Below are 18988 nucleotides of genomic sequence, written 5' to 3'. Positions count from 1 at the left end.
TCTAGAGATATCAGGTTTATCACCATGGCTAAGGATGGAGCTGAGAATGTGGTGAACAATATGGTGAACAACAATTTCCTCCCCAGTGTGTGCCTGAATGGCTAGCATAGTGAACACATAATCAGACAATCTACATTTGCACTGTTGCTGCTGACAACTTCATTATGCTTGTGATATTCAGCTGGGTAATTCATTTCCCGAGCATGGCAGTATCTCCTGATATGCTTAATAGGTTGGATGTAATTTCGTAAGCCTTTGAAAATGAATGTCTCCCCTTATGCTCACCTTTGCCCTAATATGGGAAACAATGATAGCTACCGTTAGGAAACAGCATTGTAGTGTTCGGCGTTTTGGTGCAGGTTGGGTCTCCAAACCACAAAGGCAGGAAACATTAGTGATTGAAATGATACACTAGATGTGGGTCACTTAATGTCCCTGGTAATGAATGACTTGTTTGCCTGCCTCTGCATTTAACCTTCATATGCCTGGGGCATTCTACAAAAATAAGGTAGCCCTGCCCAGGACATGAAATTAGTTAATTAATGGTTCCAGGGGTGGGATGATGGGCTTTGGCATGATCTGCCTACAGCCACTTAGCAATGCTGTCCTGAAATGGAAGAACTAGATGAGAAACAAGAAATGTGACCCATGTGTAATATGCAACACCAAAGCTGTCATCTTTCTTTAAATCTAAGGACAAAAGAATAAAATGCACTCCTTTGAGTTCTCTCTCAGTTCAATTAAACATATATGTACCGAGCTGAGAGGCAAAGTCAAAGGTTAGTGAGGCCTGTGTCCTGCCCTCACAAAGTTCACAATGCAGTAAGGAAAGTAGAAGTAATGCTAACAAAGTGAAACTGTGCCAAGAGGGCTAACATAGTTACAGATACTACCGTGAGAGAAGAGACACTCATTTGATTTGGGACCGAAAAAAAAGAAAGTTAATATGCCGTCTCCAAAGACTTCGACTTTCACCCACCAGCCAATCTAAATTCTTTTGAGAGAATCTGATTTCCTAAGAATCTTACTTGAGTCAGCTTCTTAGTTCTGAAAGTTAGGACACTCCATCTTATCTGATTTCCGAGTATTCTTGGTCATAACTGATAAGGATCAATTCCAAGTATCCCAAATAAAAATGGAGACATCAACCAACATTAAGATAGGTCTAAGAATCTTTCACTTATCCTTTTACTTACCACTGCATCTGTGTTCTTGACTTTATTAAAAAAAAAAAAAATCCTTCTAGGTAGACTCTTTCTTACTGGCAGCTGGAAAACAGAAATGGATTTTGTACTAATACATTTAAGTGTAGATTTTTTTTTTGATATTAACATTTGATATTAAAACTCGGCAGTCATTTATCTTTCAGTACTTTGACTCATTAGCTTGACCACTTTGACTTGTATGTTGAACATCTACTTACCTCATGAACTTCAGTTTTCATGCTTCCTGGTGAAGATTCACATGGTTTGATGGATAGAGGTACATGTACATTGGGGTTTTGAAACCATGTCTAAACCATGCAGTCTGCTAATAGCTTTATTGTCTTGATCCGATTAAACTCTTTCTCTGAATTATAAATGCATGAATTATCAAATCCTAAGGCATTAATGATTTCATTTTTAAATCGCATGAGAATTCTGCATAAACACTCTTAAAGTGAAGATGCAAAAATCATCTCGAGCTTTGAGCAAATGAAAGACCTCCCCAGAGAAATGACCAAGTTGGATGTAAATGGGGAGAGGTCCCGACATCTCTGTGATGGCTCATAGCCGCCCCCACCCCACAACCCCACCACAGTCTAAATCTTACCATACAGAGACATGTTCAAGATCCAGTTAGCAACCCATTTATTCTAAGCGCTATTTTTTATAAAAATCCAGTGCATCAAAGAATGCAGATGGCCTTGGGGACGGTAGCAAGAAGTGACCTATGCTAATTCCTTTTGGAGAGATTTAGGTGAATGCTGCCACCTATTGATAGGTGAAATATATGCCACAGATGCTTACTCCCACCCTACATTGTGCTAAATGCTTATCAGAACAGAGACTTCATTACCCAGTTGGCCAAAATATTTTAACAGCCCTGAGTTCATAATTCTTCATATATTTGTGATGAAAAATAACCGTGTTATACTAATTCAAAGCAACTCACAAACCGTTTTGCTGGTAAGAGGCAAAGGAGTGGGCACCAATGCCATGAACTTTGCAGAGATCTGGGTTTGAGTATGAGCTCAGCCCTTAGCACGTATAAAGAAGTTAGTCAACTTCTCTGACCCATAGTTCTCTCATCGATACAAAGTGGGTAATCCTCTTTGTAGGGTGTGAGAGTTCGGTGATAGCGCTGCATGGCACACAGGAGGTGTTTGATCAGTGGCAGCATTTATTATTTTTTTTCCGCTGAGCTAGTAAAAAGTAACTATTCATGATGAAATGATTGGAAGGTAATATGACAAATCACATCACCATCCAGACGCTGGTGAACTGTTCTGAGCTGCTCAATTATCCTTTGGCAATGCTACTTGTCTAGTATAGTATCTTTGACATCCAAAATTAGGACAGTGTGAACATAAATATTAGAACTTTAAGTGTGCCAATTGAGAAAATGAGGATAAATGGGCTTCATTACCGAATGTGTCCTGACTGCCCTAGAGAATATATGGGGCTGCGCAGATAAAGAATTATGATAAAACTTCGGAGCTGTGTATAAATGGGGCTTTGTGACCTGCTGGATAACGTTGAGACTTAGAGCCAGACCTAGGAGGTTCACATTCCTTCCTCCGCGTGGTGTGGGGGATCCCAGGCTCACACAGACAATAGGGGATTCATAGCTTGAGAATTCTAATGATGACTGAAAGGAGGGTGGCAGCCAGAACAAGAAGACTTTTCAGAAGCAGGGACCCTGATTATCACATCGGTGCTACAGCCCGGAGAGAGGCTGCCGAGAGGCAGTATGAGGCCGTTCTTGGAAAGCTGTCAGTGAAGTGTTTGTAACCTCCTTAAGAGAATTCCATTTCTCGAAAATGCAGCACCGGAAAAAATCTCACATGATTCATTCAGATAAATACTCTGTCATCAAATCACACTAGAAGTTATACGGACCATCTTTTTTTGAAGACTCTTTTTGAATGTCATGAGTCTAGTCTCCAAAACTTAGAAAGAAAAAATCCAAAAGAGGGTTTCTCAGGATATTTTGGGACCTTTACTTTTACTTTGAAAGGTCAACTGGTGCTTTAAGCAAAATAATCAAGAAATACCATGGCTATGAACAGTCTGCACCTTTTGAAAAGGTCTGCTTTGAATTGAATAGCCATCGCCCTCCCCCACCCCCTTTTCTTTTTTCTTTGGGGCTTAGAAATTGAGAGGGAGGAGGAGGAACAGTTTCACATTCATTACTAACAACTTCACACATAATAAGCATGTTCAGATACACCCTGGGGTGTTAGTTTTCTTTTCCTATTTTTTTTGTCTCCTTTTTAGCAGCTTTTCGATAAGTAGCACATTTTATTTTTGAAAAAAAGAATTGGAGCCGTGAGTGATTGAGCAGCCTCGCCCTAAGGAAGGTCAGGAGATTAGGGAGCGGAAGTAGGCTGGCCAGACTCTGCTGACCACAGTAAGGGACTGCGCTTTCTTCCCATAATTTAATTTTGAGACTCTATTGAAAAGGCACCCCCTAAAAAAAATAATAAAAAAAAAAAAAACTGCTGAAAAAAAAGTGAAAAATTGTTAGAAAATGGTCATCAAAAAGTGATCAATTTAAATTTATGTCTTATAAACAAACCACATAGAACTAACCGCAGGGCAGACAAGCATTTGCAATGATATATGGACAGTCTCAAAATATGGGCATAATTTTGTAGGAGAAAGTGGGCATTAGGAGCTTCTGATGCTGGTGGTCTTTGACCTAATTTCATACGTATTCTGAGATTCTAAATGTTGCACCTCGCAAATCAGAGAACGGTGAGCTAAAAGGGACGTTTGAATTTAACTGGCCCAACTCCCTCATTTTACAAGTGGGAAAATTGAGACCTCATGATAGAAAGTAACTTGCCCAAGGTCATACAGCTGGTGAGGAGCAACTCAAGGACTCAAACTCAAACTCCCCATCCTAAACCAGTGTTCTTTCCACTAAGCTGAACAACTCCGAGATGGGAAACTGCAAATCCTCACATCTAACCTGGGAGTCCTTTCTCTTATGAAACTCTACACACATTCCCCTGCAAATGGCCCTGTGGGTTGCCAGAGGTAGGTCATCTGTCACAGCCTAAAATGACTTCTTTAGCTGCTACTAAATGACTTCTTCAAAGCAGTCCAGGCCATTCACGTGGCTCCTAGAACTCAGCCTCCTGTTCTATTCTCTATCTTCAAAAGGTGCGCAGACCATGACGCGAATGCCTAAATTATCTCTATGTTTGTGTACTGGGATTGACCGATGTCACCATCTGCCATTATACAGGTTAAAACTTTAAAAGTCAGCTTCTTTCTCACGCTCTCTCACTTCCTCCCCTGCTCCCATCTGTACCATTGAAAAGTCCTAAACATTTACCTACTGCCTTCACCTCCTAATTTACATTTTCACCGCCCCCCCCCCTCCACCATCAATGTCTTCCTGCTTCCCGTGATCTTACAGGTTCTTACCACTTCAGTTCATGGACCACAATGGCTGGGCCACAGTGGCTAGATCGGAGGGATCTTAATCAGCTACACTGACATTCTCCTGCTCAAATCTCCATCACATACAGGACAGAGTCCAAACTCTTTCACTTAGCATCCGAGCACTCCCCAGTCTAGCCCCTAACTACTTTTGGAAACTAAATTCCATTCTGTCTCTCCATTACCATTTACTCCAGCCCAAATGGACTACTGTCACTTCCCAAATATTCCAGGAACTCCGTGCATTGACTTCATTTCCTCCTCTTCTTTTCAATCCCTAGGGATCTTCATTCTTCCAGCTCTAGTTCAAATGCATCCTTCTCTGTGAATCTTCCATAAGCAACCAGAAGGAAGTAATAATTCTTTTGTGCTCCCTAAGCACATTGCTCATACTTTTTCTTGGCACTTATTTAATTCTGCCCTGTATTATAATAAGTTGCATCTCTCTCACTAAATAAATCTTTTTTTATCTTTGAAAAGATGTCTCATTCATCTTTGTAACCCCTCCTCACCACAGTGCTTCATCAAACGCTTGGCATAGAGTAAGTGCTTTTCTTTGTTAGTATTTGTTGAGCACTTACTATCTGGAAGATACAAACTGCAAGATCTGGAAGAAAAAGATAGAAAATAATTTAAATGCAATCCCTCTCTTCAAAGGAACTTTAATGAGTGAGACAGGTTCACAAATAATCCAAGCAAATGAACCAACTGTGGGGGTGGAATTGGGTGGAGGGGAAGTGCTGAGTATGGAACAAACATTCTCAGTGTTCCAAATGAGAACACTGGTATTATGATATGGAGGGTGGGGTAAAGGGGGAGGGGGAGGGGGAGAAAAAGCAAGGCTGCTTTCAAATCCCATCTTCGTGCCATGGTCAGTATTAGAGTCTTGTCGAGGTCTGGCAGTCCAACCCATCCTTTCCCTCATACCAGGATAATCTTCCTAAAGCAAGCCTCTGATCATTTAAAACCCTGTTCAAATGTTTGCTGTTGAATGCATCAAGCATCAAATAATTGTAGGCTTATGCTAGGAATTATGGAGAATACCAGTTTATAGAGATGAGACAAACTCCAGGAAACAGCTGGAGAACAAAAAGCAAGAACATGCTGTAAAAGGGCTGGGGGTGGGGGACGAAGCAAGTGTGTAATCAGTATGGGCTGAGATTAGTCGAGAAGGAGTACTCGAAGGCGGAAAGCTTTCAATGGATGGCCACTTGGCAAGAAAAATTAGATGCGCTAAATGAACTTTGGGGTCCCTTTCAATTATCAAACCCCCGTTATTCTTTGAAATGGTTTATTCATTCAGTCAACAAATACATGCTAAACACTTCAACAAAATAGTGACTAAATATTCACTGAATGCCTTCTGCATGCCAGGAACTCTGCTAGACACTGAAAAAAAGACTTTTTGTACTTAAACTCTTACAGTATGATGGGGATGACTGATGTTAAACAAGTAAGTGCAACAAAATGATGGGAGGGTATAAGGTGCTATAAAACCACAGAGTAAGAAACCTCACAGCCCAGGGGCTAGAAATATATCCTTTAGAGCTGAGGTTTAAGCTAAGACTCTAAGACTGTACATGAATTAGACAAAGGGACTGAACATTCAAGCAGAAGAATAACATATGCAGAATTCTGAAATTAAGAGAGTATGGCATGTCCAAGGAATTGAAAGATATTAAAAAAGATAGCATGGAAGGTGAGTAAGAAGGTGGCAAGAAATTAGATGAGAGGTAGGTAGAGTCAGATTATGGAGATTTTTGCTAAAGTATTTCAGAGACTTTATATTTCATCAGTAGGCTTTTGGTAACATTAAAGTATTTGGCACAGTGTATCTAATCTACTAAGTACTTAATAAATGCCTGCTAAAATGTGGATTAATGAATGTATTTCCTCTGCAATGGATGTGGGTTTATGAAATAACTCAGATTTGAGCATTAGCACCAGGAGGCAATGCCCCTATTACAGGAGGCATCATCCTTTTAGGTTTAAAAGCATACTGAACTCATAACCCCTACGAGGCAGCCCCTAACCTTAGTAGAATTACTCAGAGTCACCTGGCCTATGCCAGCAGATGTTATTTAAGCAGATCTGCATTGAAGTCAAAGTTTTTCTACAGATAAGGGTAAAGTTCTACCTGGCAGTCATTTAGGCTTAAACTGAGAAAAGTTAGCCTGACTCCTATTTTAAAAAATAATCTTCTGAACCAACCTCAAGCACATGAATATTCCCAAATTAGATTATTCATAGCATAACTTCCATGGACAAATAAGTCCAAGAAGAGAAAGAGAAAATATGTTCCAGAGAGAGATTTTGCTTTCAGATGAGAAAGAAAAAGTAAGACAATTGTGGAAAAGCTAAACTGAGCTCTAGCTTTCGATGTCCAAGTTTTGTGAGTCACTAAGCCTTGACTCAGATCCCAGCTCCAGAATAGCACCTGTCAGGAACGAGTAAGCTGCCAGGTGAGATGTCTCTAGAAAGGGGCATGTTTTCAGGAATACAAGATGCCATTCCCAGGATTCTAATTCATCACCAGGTCAAAGATTAACATTCTACCCTCCTGTTTATTACCAAGACTTTTTTCTCGATTTGCTACAGAGTCACATTCAAATCTGGGTAATTGAATTGCCTCCAGGTATAAATAACAGACCACGGTGTCTATTAGAAGGGTCTAAAATTATTTCTGAAGTCATCACAGCAGCTAAGCTTTCATTTGGCAGAGAGAGAGAATCTGAATAGAGCTTTAGATTCTTAATGCTGTCGCTAGGGACATGTGTGTATCTGTGTGTGTGTGTGTGTGTGTGTGTGTGTACATGCGCGCGTGTTCACGGTATTCATATGTGCTGTCAATCAGCAATGTCTCCCTGTGAAGGTCATTTGCTATTTTATTACAGAAGGAAACGTGAAAAATGCCTACATACGCAGCTTTCTAAGAAATCCACTTGTGTGTCTGTTTAGTCATGTGAAGCATAATGCCGTGAAAGTAGCCAGGGGTACCCACATGTGGCTGGCATGGAGGAAGCACTGGAATCTTCCTCCTAAGACTGAGCCTCTTGGTGTCCTAAGTCCTCGGTCTGCAGACTACTTTCTTGGAAGCTGCTCGGACAAAAACTTGAGCATTGGTTGAGCAGCCCTGACTGGTCTGGGAGCAAGGTGCTCCTTGCTCCATCTGGGAGCTCATAAAGGATTGCACAGGTGCATTGAATTGAGGGGGTGTGGCTCCCACCTGTGGGCTTCTGGTCCCAAGCAGCTGTGGGAATAAGGAGGTGACTTGCCCCAGGAGAGATGTAGAACATTTGCAGTCACGGATTGCTGGATGGGCTCTTAAATGCCTGACAGTATTTCTTTCTCTGCAGTTGGTATAGTGCAAAGCTAACTGGCTGCCTCACTGCCCCTTTGCTCATCTCTGAGTGACAGTCAGGTCCGATTCAGTCTTGGTTGACATAAAGCTGCTTGTCCCTGCATTCTGTTCTTAATGGAACTCATAGATATAATAGGCTAAAGACACGCTGAAGTCATGGCATCCTTTTACTACATGCACAAGAGCTTGAAAAATCAAGCCTTCCCGGGGCTGCAGTCCAGAAATACACCTACTTTCTGAGCCAAGCTGTTTCCCTCTCCCCTTCTCTCCCTGTATATCATTTGCTCTTTTATTTTGCATTAAGAGTAGCTTAGTGATCATGGACTTCGGCTTTTGCCTGTAGTGATCCCGTTCGCATTTTATTCTTTACACAGAATAGGAAGGAGGTTCGCCTGCTTTGCGCAGAGGCTGAGCCACAGGAGAAAGCAAAGCCACTGTGATTTATTGAATGAAAGCACTGGACAATTACCAACAACTTGTTCCTCTTCTGCCTCAAACAACCTAAACTGGTAAGTCGGATTTATTGTTTTCTTTCTTCATGTGAATGCGGGGCTTTCTTAGTCACTGATGGTTTTTAAAATGTGTGTATGTTGCTGCGGTTTAAATGATATAAAAAACCTGCATCTTCCAAACTTAGCTGCAGGCGGTCCATGGAGAATGCACACAAACACATACTCAGCGGTCTGCAACAGCACATACACATGCATGTGAAGAGGCAAGGATGGGGATGAGGAAGCCCCATTTCTAATAATTGGGCATTTTGTGTGCAGCAAGCTTAAGGACATTATGTGCCTGCATAATCGATTAGCATTAATGATGAAAAATAATTTATTCTTTTGTTGTATAAGATCATTTTCTAATCAGGTTCCTGAGTACCTATAAAATACCTGTTGGATCAGGTAAAGATGGATCCCATCGTGCCAATAATCCCGAATATAAACCCAGATATATTGCTGTCTTAAGTCCAGTTTGCAAGTTAGGCATGCAGAGTGGAATGCCAGCATGCTGTCTGTCCGTCCTGGCTCAGCATGCCCATGAATAACACCATGACTAATGTTAAGGATACCTGCCTAGGGAGACGCAGTGGACAGGCTGCCTGCAGACCCTTGCTCGATCCACTGCCACTTTTGTACCCATGTTCCTTAAATCTTTTCTTTATTCCATGAAGATACATGGTTAGTAGTGTGCACTAGATTCAAATTGCGATATCTTAAGTATCCCGTTACTCATGCTGGTCGTTAGCCCAGCCAAGGCTGCTGAAAGTATTATTGATAATCTAGGCTGGTTTTTCTATGCTGGGCCCCTAAAACCCCCATATTCACTTGATTTCTTCATTTCCTAAATAGTATGTACGCCAGCCTCTGTAGAAGGGGAAAGTGAACGGAGAAAGCTCTTTCTTTTCCTACCACCACCTCCACCACCAAGTCTCCTTAGTCTGTTGTTTGCCTGCCTCCTGCAAGATTTTATGGCAACATCAATCCATCTTTGGTGGGCTAAGAGTCCACATGTCATACAGAGTTTAATGTCTTTGGTGAACTCTGTCTGCAGTATATCACTGGCCATTCAGACGAAGTTGTGGCCTTGGGTGCTGACAAAGATGGATGACATTAGAACAGTGAGTAGCATGTTTCTCTAAATAAAAACCAAAGTTAGGAAATCTGAGAGATGGGTGATGTTTTTTGCCTGGTGGAAAGTATCCCCAGGCCACTCAATCCTCAATCACAAGAGCAGGGTCATTCTCCCACACTTTGACTGTTTCACAAACAATGGCATTCTAACAGGAAGGAGACAAAATTGCCTAGTGGTTAGAGATGTTGGGTTGGCAGGGCACTTCTGCTGGTCACCTGCTAAGACTAAGGGTGTGTCTTTGGGAAATTGCCTTACTCTCCCTGGATTTCCATTCCTCTCATTCTTGGTTGTTTCAAAGAAGACATGCTAAGCTCAATTAATATATCCATGAGATATACTACCTAAAGCTTTCTTGTTAAAGGGTGCAATAGGTAATCAAGATCACTATTCATGCACTTTAATCCAGAAAGCATGCATCAGAAACCCACAGATGACTATTTATGTGAGGATAAGGGGATGGATGCTCCTTCCACCATCTAAGGGATACAGAGCATGGTGAAGGAAGCATGATCACACTTAAGAGATTAGAAGGGAAGAATAGAGCTAGAAAATAGCATTAAAAAAAAACTTCAAATTCAAAGGAATAGGTCATATAAATAACTTTTTTCCATATTGATCAGTAATACCTGATTTTCTAAATTATGATGCCAAGATACTGAAGATCTCGAGTGTTTTGAAACAAAAAAAAAACATACAAATATTCGGGGAGAGTTAGTTCAAGGGTGAGTAGAATGCATGTATGGAACTTAGGACAACTTTCAGTTATTCAAATCACCTCCATACCAATGCACATGAAATCAGCAGCTGAAAATGTACTAAGATTTGAGGAGTTCTAAAAGGCTCATTTGACCACCCCCCCCCCCAAAATATTGTCCCATCTCTAAGATTAAGGTACCTGAAATTCTTTTATCAAGGATTCAGTTAAGTATTGCTGTCTTTTATAAGGTAAAAAGTATTCTTAGGAAAATTAATCAATCAAGCTACTGGTACCTTTACTGTAAATTAATGTATTAAATGTTTTCCATCTCAGGGGAAACCCAAAGGATGTTGTATTAATATTATATTAATTCTATTGTTTTCTATTTATTTCATACCTTTCTCCAAGAACTTCCCTCATAATTATTTCACTCTTGATCAGAAAACTAAGGAGCCTTTAGGACAAGCTATTTCCTTCTTTTTATGGAATGCTTGGATTATAAAATATCATCTAGATTTCCTCTAGACCCTTGAGAGTCACACTATAGAAAGCTGAAATCACTATCTTTCTCCTTTTAAATCCACTCTCATTCCTGAATTCTCTATCTCCTTTTTTTTTTTTTCAATTACTGGTAGAACATTATGCACCTTGTCAACCAAGCAAAGCCCATAGAAGTTATCTTCAGGTTCCCTGATTCCTTTAGCCCCTCCATCTAACCACTAATCGAGTTTGGTCCTTTTAACTTCCTTCATTTTTAAAATCTCTCCAGCCCTTTCCATCCCCATTGTCGTATGCTGTTGTCGAAGTCACAGGGAGTTTTTACAGAGTTTCATACTTGGTCATACTCAGTCACTGGTTCCACCACACCCACTTCCCTTCCAATTACCCTTTGGATGCTACCAGAGTAATTCTCTAAAAATATGTTTCGACTTTTCTTTAAAGTTCTTTAGTGCTTCCCCATTGTGAAGTTGACATTTGTACTCCTTATCATGGCATGCAAAGCCCTTGATGGCCTGGCCCTGCTACCTCTCCAGGCTTCCTTCTCAGACCTTGGAATGATGGATGAAATGTACTCCTGTGGGCACCGGTCTCCCATCAACGCAGGGGCATTTCACATCTCCATGTCCTAACCTATTATACCTGGATGACCTTTTCTTTCCTTCCTGCTAGTTGATTCCTCATTTACTGTTCAAAATCTTGCTCAGAGATCACTTTCTCCAATCCATTTCCCCACACTCCCTTCTCTCAGGACCACCTCCTACCACTTGCAAAGTTAATCACTCACCCCTCCATGCTGTCTCTTTGCCTAGGCATTTAGAGGTTAAGATCTCGGATACAGACCCAGTTGCCTGGCTTTGAAGCCCAGATCTGCCCATTATTAGTGCTTCAGTTTCTTACTAACAGAAAATGGGGATAACAGTAGTCCTTCCTTCACAGGACTATTACGGGATTTGGTGAGCTGATACATATAAAGGCATTATTCTAAAGAGTTCATGGCTCACAGAGTACTATAGAAGTAAAAGCTATTACTATTAATTCATAATTTCACATATCACAATATTTCATAACTACATACACTTGAATTAACTGTCTTTCTTTTTAGCCTATGAGCTCCTTGGGGTAATCAACTTGTTTCAGTGTGCCCAGGACTCTCCCAGTTTTAACTCTAATTCCTGCATCCTGGGAACCCTTCAGACCCCAGCAAACCAAGATAGTTAGTCACTCTAAGAGGAACCCTGTCTTAATCACCTTTGAATCCCCAGGGTCTATCTTGGGATACATAACTTACAAAGGCTTTACTGAAGTACAGAATCAAATATTGTCTTTCTACCTTCTTTCTCATAAACATGCTTTAAAACTTCAAAAATCAATCCTCTTGCTGTGAAGTCACAGCTGACTTTTCAAAATTTATCACCGAGTAACTAAATATATTATTATTATTTTTTTAATGCACAGGAACTGGAAAGGATGCTTCCACCTTATTATATATCATCAGTATGAGAGAATTGGCCACGCTTTAGCAATCAAAGACATACCTATCATGTTAATAGCAAGTGGAGAATAGGAGGGGGAGGTCATACTTTCTTTTCTGTCTAGTGACAGGCAAGTAAGTTGAAGTCTGAAGGTCCCTAGTTCACATCACAGCCTGAAGAGTAATCTTGTCCCTGTCAGAAATGTTCCCTTGCATGAATGTATCTGTCTACCCAGCTGTCACAAATGGCTAGAGCTCCTGTTTCTAATATGCTTTGCTTTATAACTGCTCCTCATCTAAACTGGCCCAGATCTTTTTTCACAGTACAAATACAATAAGAAAGTCTCACAACCAATATTCTATGAAACAGGGACTCTAGACATGCCAGAACTCATAATAAGGGCAAGATCTTGTCTTTAGAATCAAGGTCTAGGAAGAAGAAGCTGACAGGTGGCCAGACCAAGCTCCCTCAGTCAGAATAATAGCAGGGTTGCTAAGAGCATGGGCTTTGGAGCCACAGTTCGAATTCTGCCTCTTCCATTTTACTGGCTTCAGGATCTTGGACAAGTTACCTAACCTCCCCAGGCCTGTTTCCTTGTTTGTAAAATGAGAATATAACAGTACTAACTTTCTCATAGGATTTTATTGCATTTTGTCTTGGCCTGTGAAAACAAAGCCTGAGACAAAGCTGATTAAGATGTTCTATTAGGCACTGGGAGATACAACCCCTGGGCATCAGGAGTGAAGGAAAAAGGGAAATGAGTCAAGGAAGGAGGGAAAACAAATACAAGTGGTAACCGAACTAGCAAGGTTTCACATCTCATTGTTCGTATGTGATTACCTCCAAGAAGCCCTCAAAACAGTCCATAGGGGAAGAATGGATAGGAAATTATCTGCTGGCTACTTCCAGTCTCCTATCTTTCATTGGTCCAGTTTTTCCTATTCATTTTCCAGATATGTTACCCGGTCCCTCAGGGTAGCCATGAGTGAAGCTGGAGCTTCCCTCCATGGATCTGATTGGGTTAAAGCTGGCTGCAGCTACTGTCACAAGCAAGCATGATGGAGGCCATGCCAGAACCTGCCCTTCACTTGAGACAGCTGGTGGTGTTAGGAGAAAGGATGATGGTTACTTGAGCAAATGGCCAAAGCCCAGGGAACAGGTGGTTTTGAAGTAAATCTGAGGAGGCTCCATTCTCCATAGGTTATTCTTGACACTTTGGACCTGAATTCTCTAGGATGCTGTTACTCTTTCCTTACAGCTTGGCTCTAGGTGTATTATTCACACATCCTCCAAAAGTTTAGCTGAAATCAGGCTGTCAAAGAACAGAAGTTTTTAATTTTCATAAAGACCAGTTTATTTTATGGTTTGTGTTTTGTGTGCCTCCTCTAAGAAATCATTGTCTTATTCAAAATCACAAAGATACTCTTCCTATGTTTTTTTCTAGAAATTTTATAGATTATGCTTTTGCAGCTGGGTCTATGATCTGTTTCATTTCAAGTTAATTTGTATACACAGTACGAAATAAGAGTTGAGGGATTTTTTGGTTTTGGGGTTTTTGTTTGTTTGTTTGTTCGTTGCATATAGATATCCCATTGTTCAAGCATTATTTGTTGAAAAAAGTTATTTTCCCTAGTGAATTACCTGGACACCTCTGTCAAAAATTGATTGATTTTATATATATATATGCAATTTATGGGCTCTCTATTCTGTTTCCTTCATCTCTATGTCTATCTTTATTTCATTGTATTTATCTATATAGCTATCCTTACACCAACATACCACATGTCTCGATTACTATAGCTTTATAGCAAGTCTTGAAATTAGGTAGTATAAGTCTTCCAACTTTGTTTTTCTTTTTCAAAGTTGTTTTGGCTATTCTAGATCCTTTCCATTTTTATAAAAATTTTAGAATCAGATTACAAATTTCTTTTTGAAAATTCTGCCAGAATTTTTTTTGGGATTGTACTGACACCTTAACAATACTAATTTATCTGATCCAATCCATGAACAAGGTCTATCTATTTATTTAGGTCTTTTTAAATTTCATCTTTTAATGTCATGTAGTTTTAAATATACATGTTTTGTATATATTTTGTTACATTTATTCCCAAGGATATTTTTGTACATTAGATTATTCTACAGAACTTTCATGTCATCTGCAAATGAAGACTGTCTTGCTTCTTTCTTTCCAATCTTACTTCCTTATTTTCCTTGCCTTACTTCACTGGCTAGGATGCCCAGTACAATAGAAAAAATAGGAGTGGACATTCTGGCCTTGTTTCTGATCCTAGAAGGAAGCACTTGATCTTTAATCATTACGTGTAATGTTGGCTATAGATTTTTGCAGAATCTCTTTGTCAGCTTGAGGAAATCCCTTATACTCCTGATTTTTTTTTCTTTTATCATGAATGGATGTAGAATTTGTCAAATGCTGCTTTTTCTTTTTAAAATGACCCTATTATCTTTCCCTGTATTCTGTTAATGTAGTGAATTACATTGATGAGCAATTGAATGTTACACTAATCTTGCTTTCCTAGAATAAACTCTGCTTGATTATGATGCAGTATTCTTTTTGTATATTACTGGATTTTCTTTGCTAACATGTTGTTGATATTTTTTGCTTCTATGTTCATGAGAGACATTAGGTAATAGCTTCCTTTTCTTGTAATGCCTTTTTGGTATCAGGGCAATGCTGATATCGAAAATAAAGCCAAATTTTGGAAGAGTTTTGTGTAGAATTCGTATTATTTCTTCCTTAAAAGTTTGGTAGTCTGTAACATTTAACATGACCTTTGTTAAAGATTTTGGGATAAAAAAATTATTAGGATACATATATACACACACACATATATTAGAAATAACTTTTCCATAGAAATAACTTTCCATAGAATATCTCCCCCTGGCTAACTATCTCCTAAAGTCTAATCCTATAGCCATGTTGCAGAGACCAGCCCACCTTCCATTAACAGATCTGTGACCCTTTCCCTTTAGAACTCAGGTCCCCTAAACCTCTCTGAAGAAAGAGAAAAAAAAAGAAACATCTTTCTTTAGAGCAAATCCCAAAAGTTGTAATTTTTTTATTAAAATAATACCTTATACATTGATTAGTAAGTAGTATACCCATACAGTGCAATACTACTCAGCAATAAAAAACAAAGCACTATTGATAAACAACAACATGGAAAGATCTCAAAACAATTAAGCTAAGTGAAAGAAGGCAGATTGCGGGGAGCGGAGGGCGGGCGGGAAAGTACATTGTGATGATGCCATTTGTATAAAATTCTAGAAAATAAAACCGAATGTACAGTTTCAGAAACTGGACCAGTAGTTGCCTGGGAACAGTGAGCCTGAAATAAATAAATGTTAAAAAATATATTTGTCGAGCATCTATTTATTTCAGACACTCTGCTAAACAACAGATATGTATTATCTCATTTAAAACTGTACTATCCCTTTTAGACATGACTATTATAATTGAGATTAAGACTACTGTTAAAGACAAGGAAATTAAAACTGAGGGGAGCTAAATAACTTACCAAACATCATAATAAATACAAAAGCCAAAACCTGAAGTTAGATCAGCCTGATATCAAAGTCCCTACATACAAAAATGTGCTTAAAACCACTATGATTACCTTGAGGTTAAAGAATGGAATAAAATATAACTATAGATCTCAACCTGTGGAGTTTTTCAGCCAAACTGGCTACCAAGGAGGGCTCTCTGAGAAGTGACATCTCAGACCTAACACAACAAAAACAATTTCCCTGTCAGTTCTCCAGCATCTACTTTACCCATCAGGTATTTCATTCAACACTTGAGTCTCTTTTTTTTCCAGTTCAATTCAATACAAAGATGTAGAGAGTACTATTGCTATCATTTTCAAGACACTCTTATGGGTGTCTATGGGGATTACATGATGTATTAGTAGTTTCCAGGAATCATATGCCACATTAAACAGAGTAATTGAGGAGAAGTTAATGTTTTACACTTCTTTGTTACATTTATTTTTATGTATTTTAGTCTTTTTAATGTTGCGCCATCATAAATGGGATTGTTTCCTTAATTTCATCTTCATTTCATTATCTTTTAAATCGGGAAGGAGAAAAGAGTTATAAATAAGAAACAGACTTACAGTGTCTTATATTTATACTACCTTTTATAGTTACCAACATAGTTTCTTCATCAATGCTCTTTCTTTCTTCATGTGGACTTGAGTCACTGTCTAGTGTCCTTTTATTTCAGCCTGAAGGACTCCTTTTAATATTTCTTGTAGGCAAGATATGCTATCATATTCTGTTTTTGTTTACCTGTGAATGTCTTAATTTCGCCTTCATTTTTGAAGGGTAGCTTTGCTGTATAAATAAAATCTTATTTGACAATCTTTTTCTTTCAGCATTTTAAATATGTAATTCCACTTCCTTCTGGACTCTGTGGTTTTCTAGTGAAAAATCTGCTGTAAATCTTTTTAAGGATTCCTTGTGCAGAATGAGTTATTGTCTCATTGTTCCCAAGATTTTTCTCTTTGTCTTTAGCTTTTGATAATTTAATTATGACGTGTCTAGGTGTGAATCTCTGAGTTTATCCTTCTTGTTATTTATTAAGCTACTTGGATGTGTGGGTTGTTTTTGATCAATTTGGGGAAGTTTTGACCATTATCTCTTCAAATATTCTTTCTCCTCATCTTCTTTCTTCTGGGACTTGTATTATACGTACACTGGTACACTTCATGGTATTCCACAGACCCTGAGACTCTGTTCATTACACTCATTTTTTTTTCTTTTTGCTCTTGAAACTGGATAATCTCAATTGATCTGTCTTCCAGTTTTCTGATTTTTTTCTTCTGCCTACTTATATCCGATATTGAACCCCTCTAGTGAATTTTTTAATCTAATTATTTTAATTGGTTTCAAGTATATAGTATACTGGTTAGATATCTCTATATAGTTCGTAAGACGATTCCCCCAATCGCTCCCTCCCTCCCCTGACCCTCCACCTAGCCAACATATTAATGCTGACTGCATTCCCTATGCTGTGCTCCCCATCCCCATGACCAACTATCAACTACTAATTTTTACTTCTTTAACTCTTCACCACATTCTCCCAGCCCCCCAAACCCCTCTCCCCTCTGTCCATCACCAAATTGTCCATTATATTTGTGAGTCTGTTTTTGATTAGTTTGTTCTTGTTCATTTTATTCCTTAGATTCCGCACATAAGCGAAATCATATAGTGATTATATTTCTCTGTCTGACTTAAATACCTTCTATGTCCATCAAAGTAATCTTTTCCTATCCTCTTCCTTTTAGTCTGTGTGTGTTTTTTAATCTAAGTGAGTCTTGTATTTTTTCTTCTTAAAGAAGTCCCTCCAACATTTCCTGTAATTCTGTCTTGGTGGTGATAAATTCCTTTAGCTTATTTTTGTCTGGGAAGCTCTCTATCTGCCCTTCAACTCTAAATGATAGCTTTGCTAGATAAATTATTCTTGGTTGTATATCCTGGGTCTTCATCCTGTTGAATATTTTTTGCCAAGCCCTTCTGTCTTGCATAGCTTCTTTTGAGAAATCAGCTGCCAGTCTTATGGGTATTCCCTTATATGTAATTGTTTTTCTCTTGCTGCTTTTAATATTCTTTCATTGTATTTAACCTTTGGCATTTTAATTATGATGTGTCTTGGTGCAGGCCTCTTTGGATCTCTGATTTTTAGAATTCTCTGAGCTTCCTGGGGTTTTATGTCCATTTCCTTCACCAGCTTAGGGAAGTTTTCCATCATTATTTCTTCAAATAGCTGGTTCAACAACTTGATTTTCTCGTTACACCGATCAGATGGATATTTGGAGCTTTAATAATGTCCCATATGCTCCTTAAATTATGTTTATAGTCTTGGCATCTTTTTTTTTTTTTGCCCTTCTGATTGAATGTCCTTGGCTTCCCTGTCCCTCTAGATAGGACATTTGATCCTCTTCTTTATTCACTTTGTTTAGTCCATTTAATATACTCCTCTCAGATAACATGTTCTTCATTTCAGACAAGTTCCCTTTTATAATTACCATTTCCATTTTTATGTTTTTCATCCCTTTGTTGAAGTTCTCACTGAATTTATCTATACTTCCTAGAAGATCTTTGAGCATCTTTACAACCAGTGTTTTGAACTCTGCATCTGTTATATTACTCAACTCCATTATATCTGGATCTCTGTTCTGTTCCCTCATGTGGTTTCTGCTTCTTTGTCTTCCCATTTTGGCTGCCTTTTTTGTCTGTTTCCATGTACTAAGCAAAGCTTCTAAGTCTCCTGGTCTTATTAGTGTGGATTTGGTGAAGTAGGTGTCCAGTGGCACAGTCCTGAGAGGGCTTCAGCAACAGGCCAAACTTAGTCCAAGCCTCTATCCCTCCGGGGCTACCTGTAAAGATTCAGCAAGCAATCCACAGATGCTGTGCTTATACTTGCCTCAAAAGGCCACACCAGAAACCGAGGCCAGCTGTCTCCAGTGTGAGTCTAGGCGCTGCTCAGCAAGGAGCACCTGACTCACTGAGTATACACCTGGATGTGGCTTGAGTGGTGGGGCTGCGAGTTGGGGGAGGTGGGACTTCAGGGAATCCTCTGGGTGGAGTGACCTCTGTTATCCAGTCTGATGATTTCACGGCTATGGCGGCACTGTGTCTGGCACACTGGGAGTGA

The 18988-nt window shown here is 39.3% G+C and overlaps 1 protein-coding gene across 4 annotated transcripts in view; it reads left to right on the top strand.

Annotated features, from left to right (window-relative positions):
* ANKFN1 (ankyrin repeat and fibronectin type III domain containing 1) overlaps positions 1-18988 on the top strand; it is a 527248-nt gene that overhangs the window by 369431 nt on the left and 138829 nt on the right. For all 4 annotated transcript variants that reach the window (XM_036222287.1, XM_036222289.1, XM_036222288.1 and 1 more), the window contains one exon: positions 8388-8522. In XM_036222287.1, the coding sequence (XP_036078180.1) occupies positions 8388-8522 (135 nt within the window). The remainder of the gene's footprint in view (positions 1-8387; positions 8523-18988) is intronic.

Source organism: Rousettus aegyptiacus, unplaced genomic scaffold (assembly GCF_014176215.1).
Source record: "Rousettus aegyptiacus isolate mRouAeg1 unplaced genomic scaffold, mRouAeg1.p scaffold_m13_p_6, whole genome shotgun sequence".
Classification (NCBI taxonomy): domain Eukaryota; kingdom Metazoa; phylum Chordata; class Mammalia; order Chiroptera; family Pteropodidae; genus Rousettus; species Rousettus aegyptiacus.
Note: the sequence above shows the minus strand (reverse complement) of the source record. Positions and strands in the feature narration are given on the sequence as shown.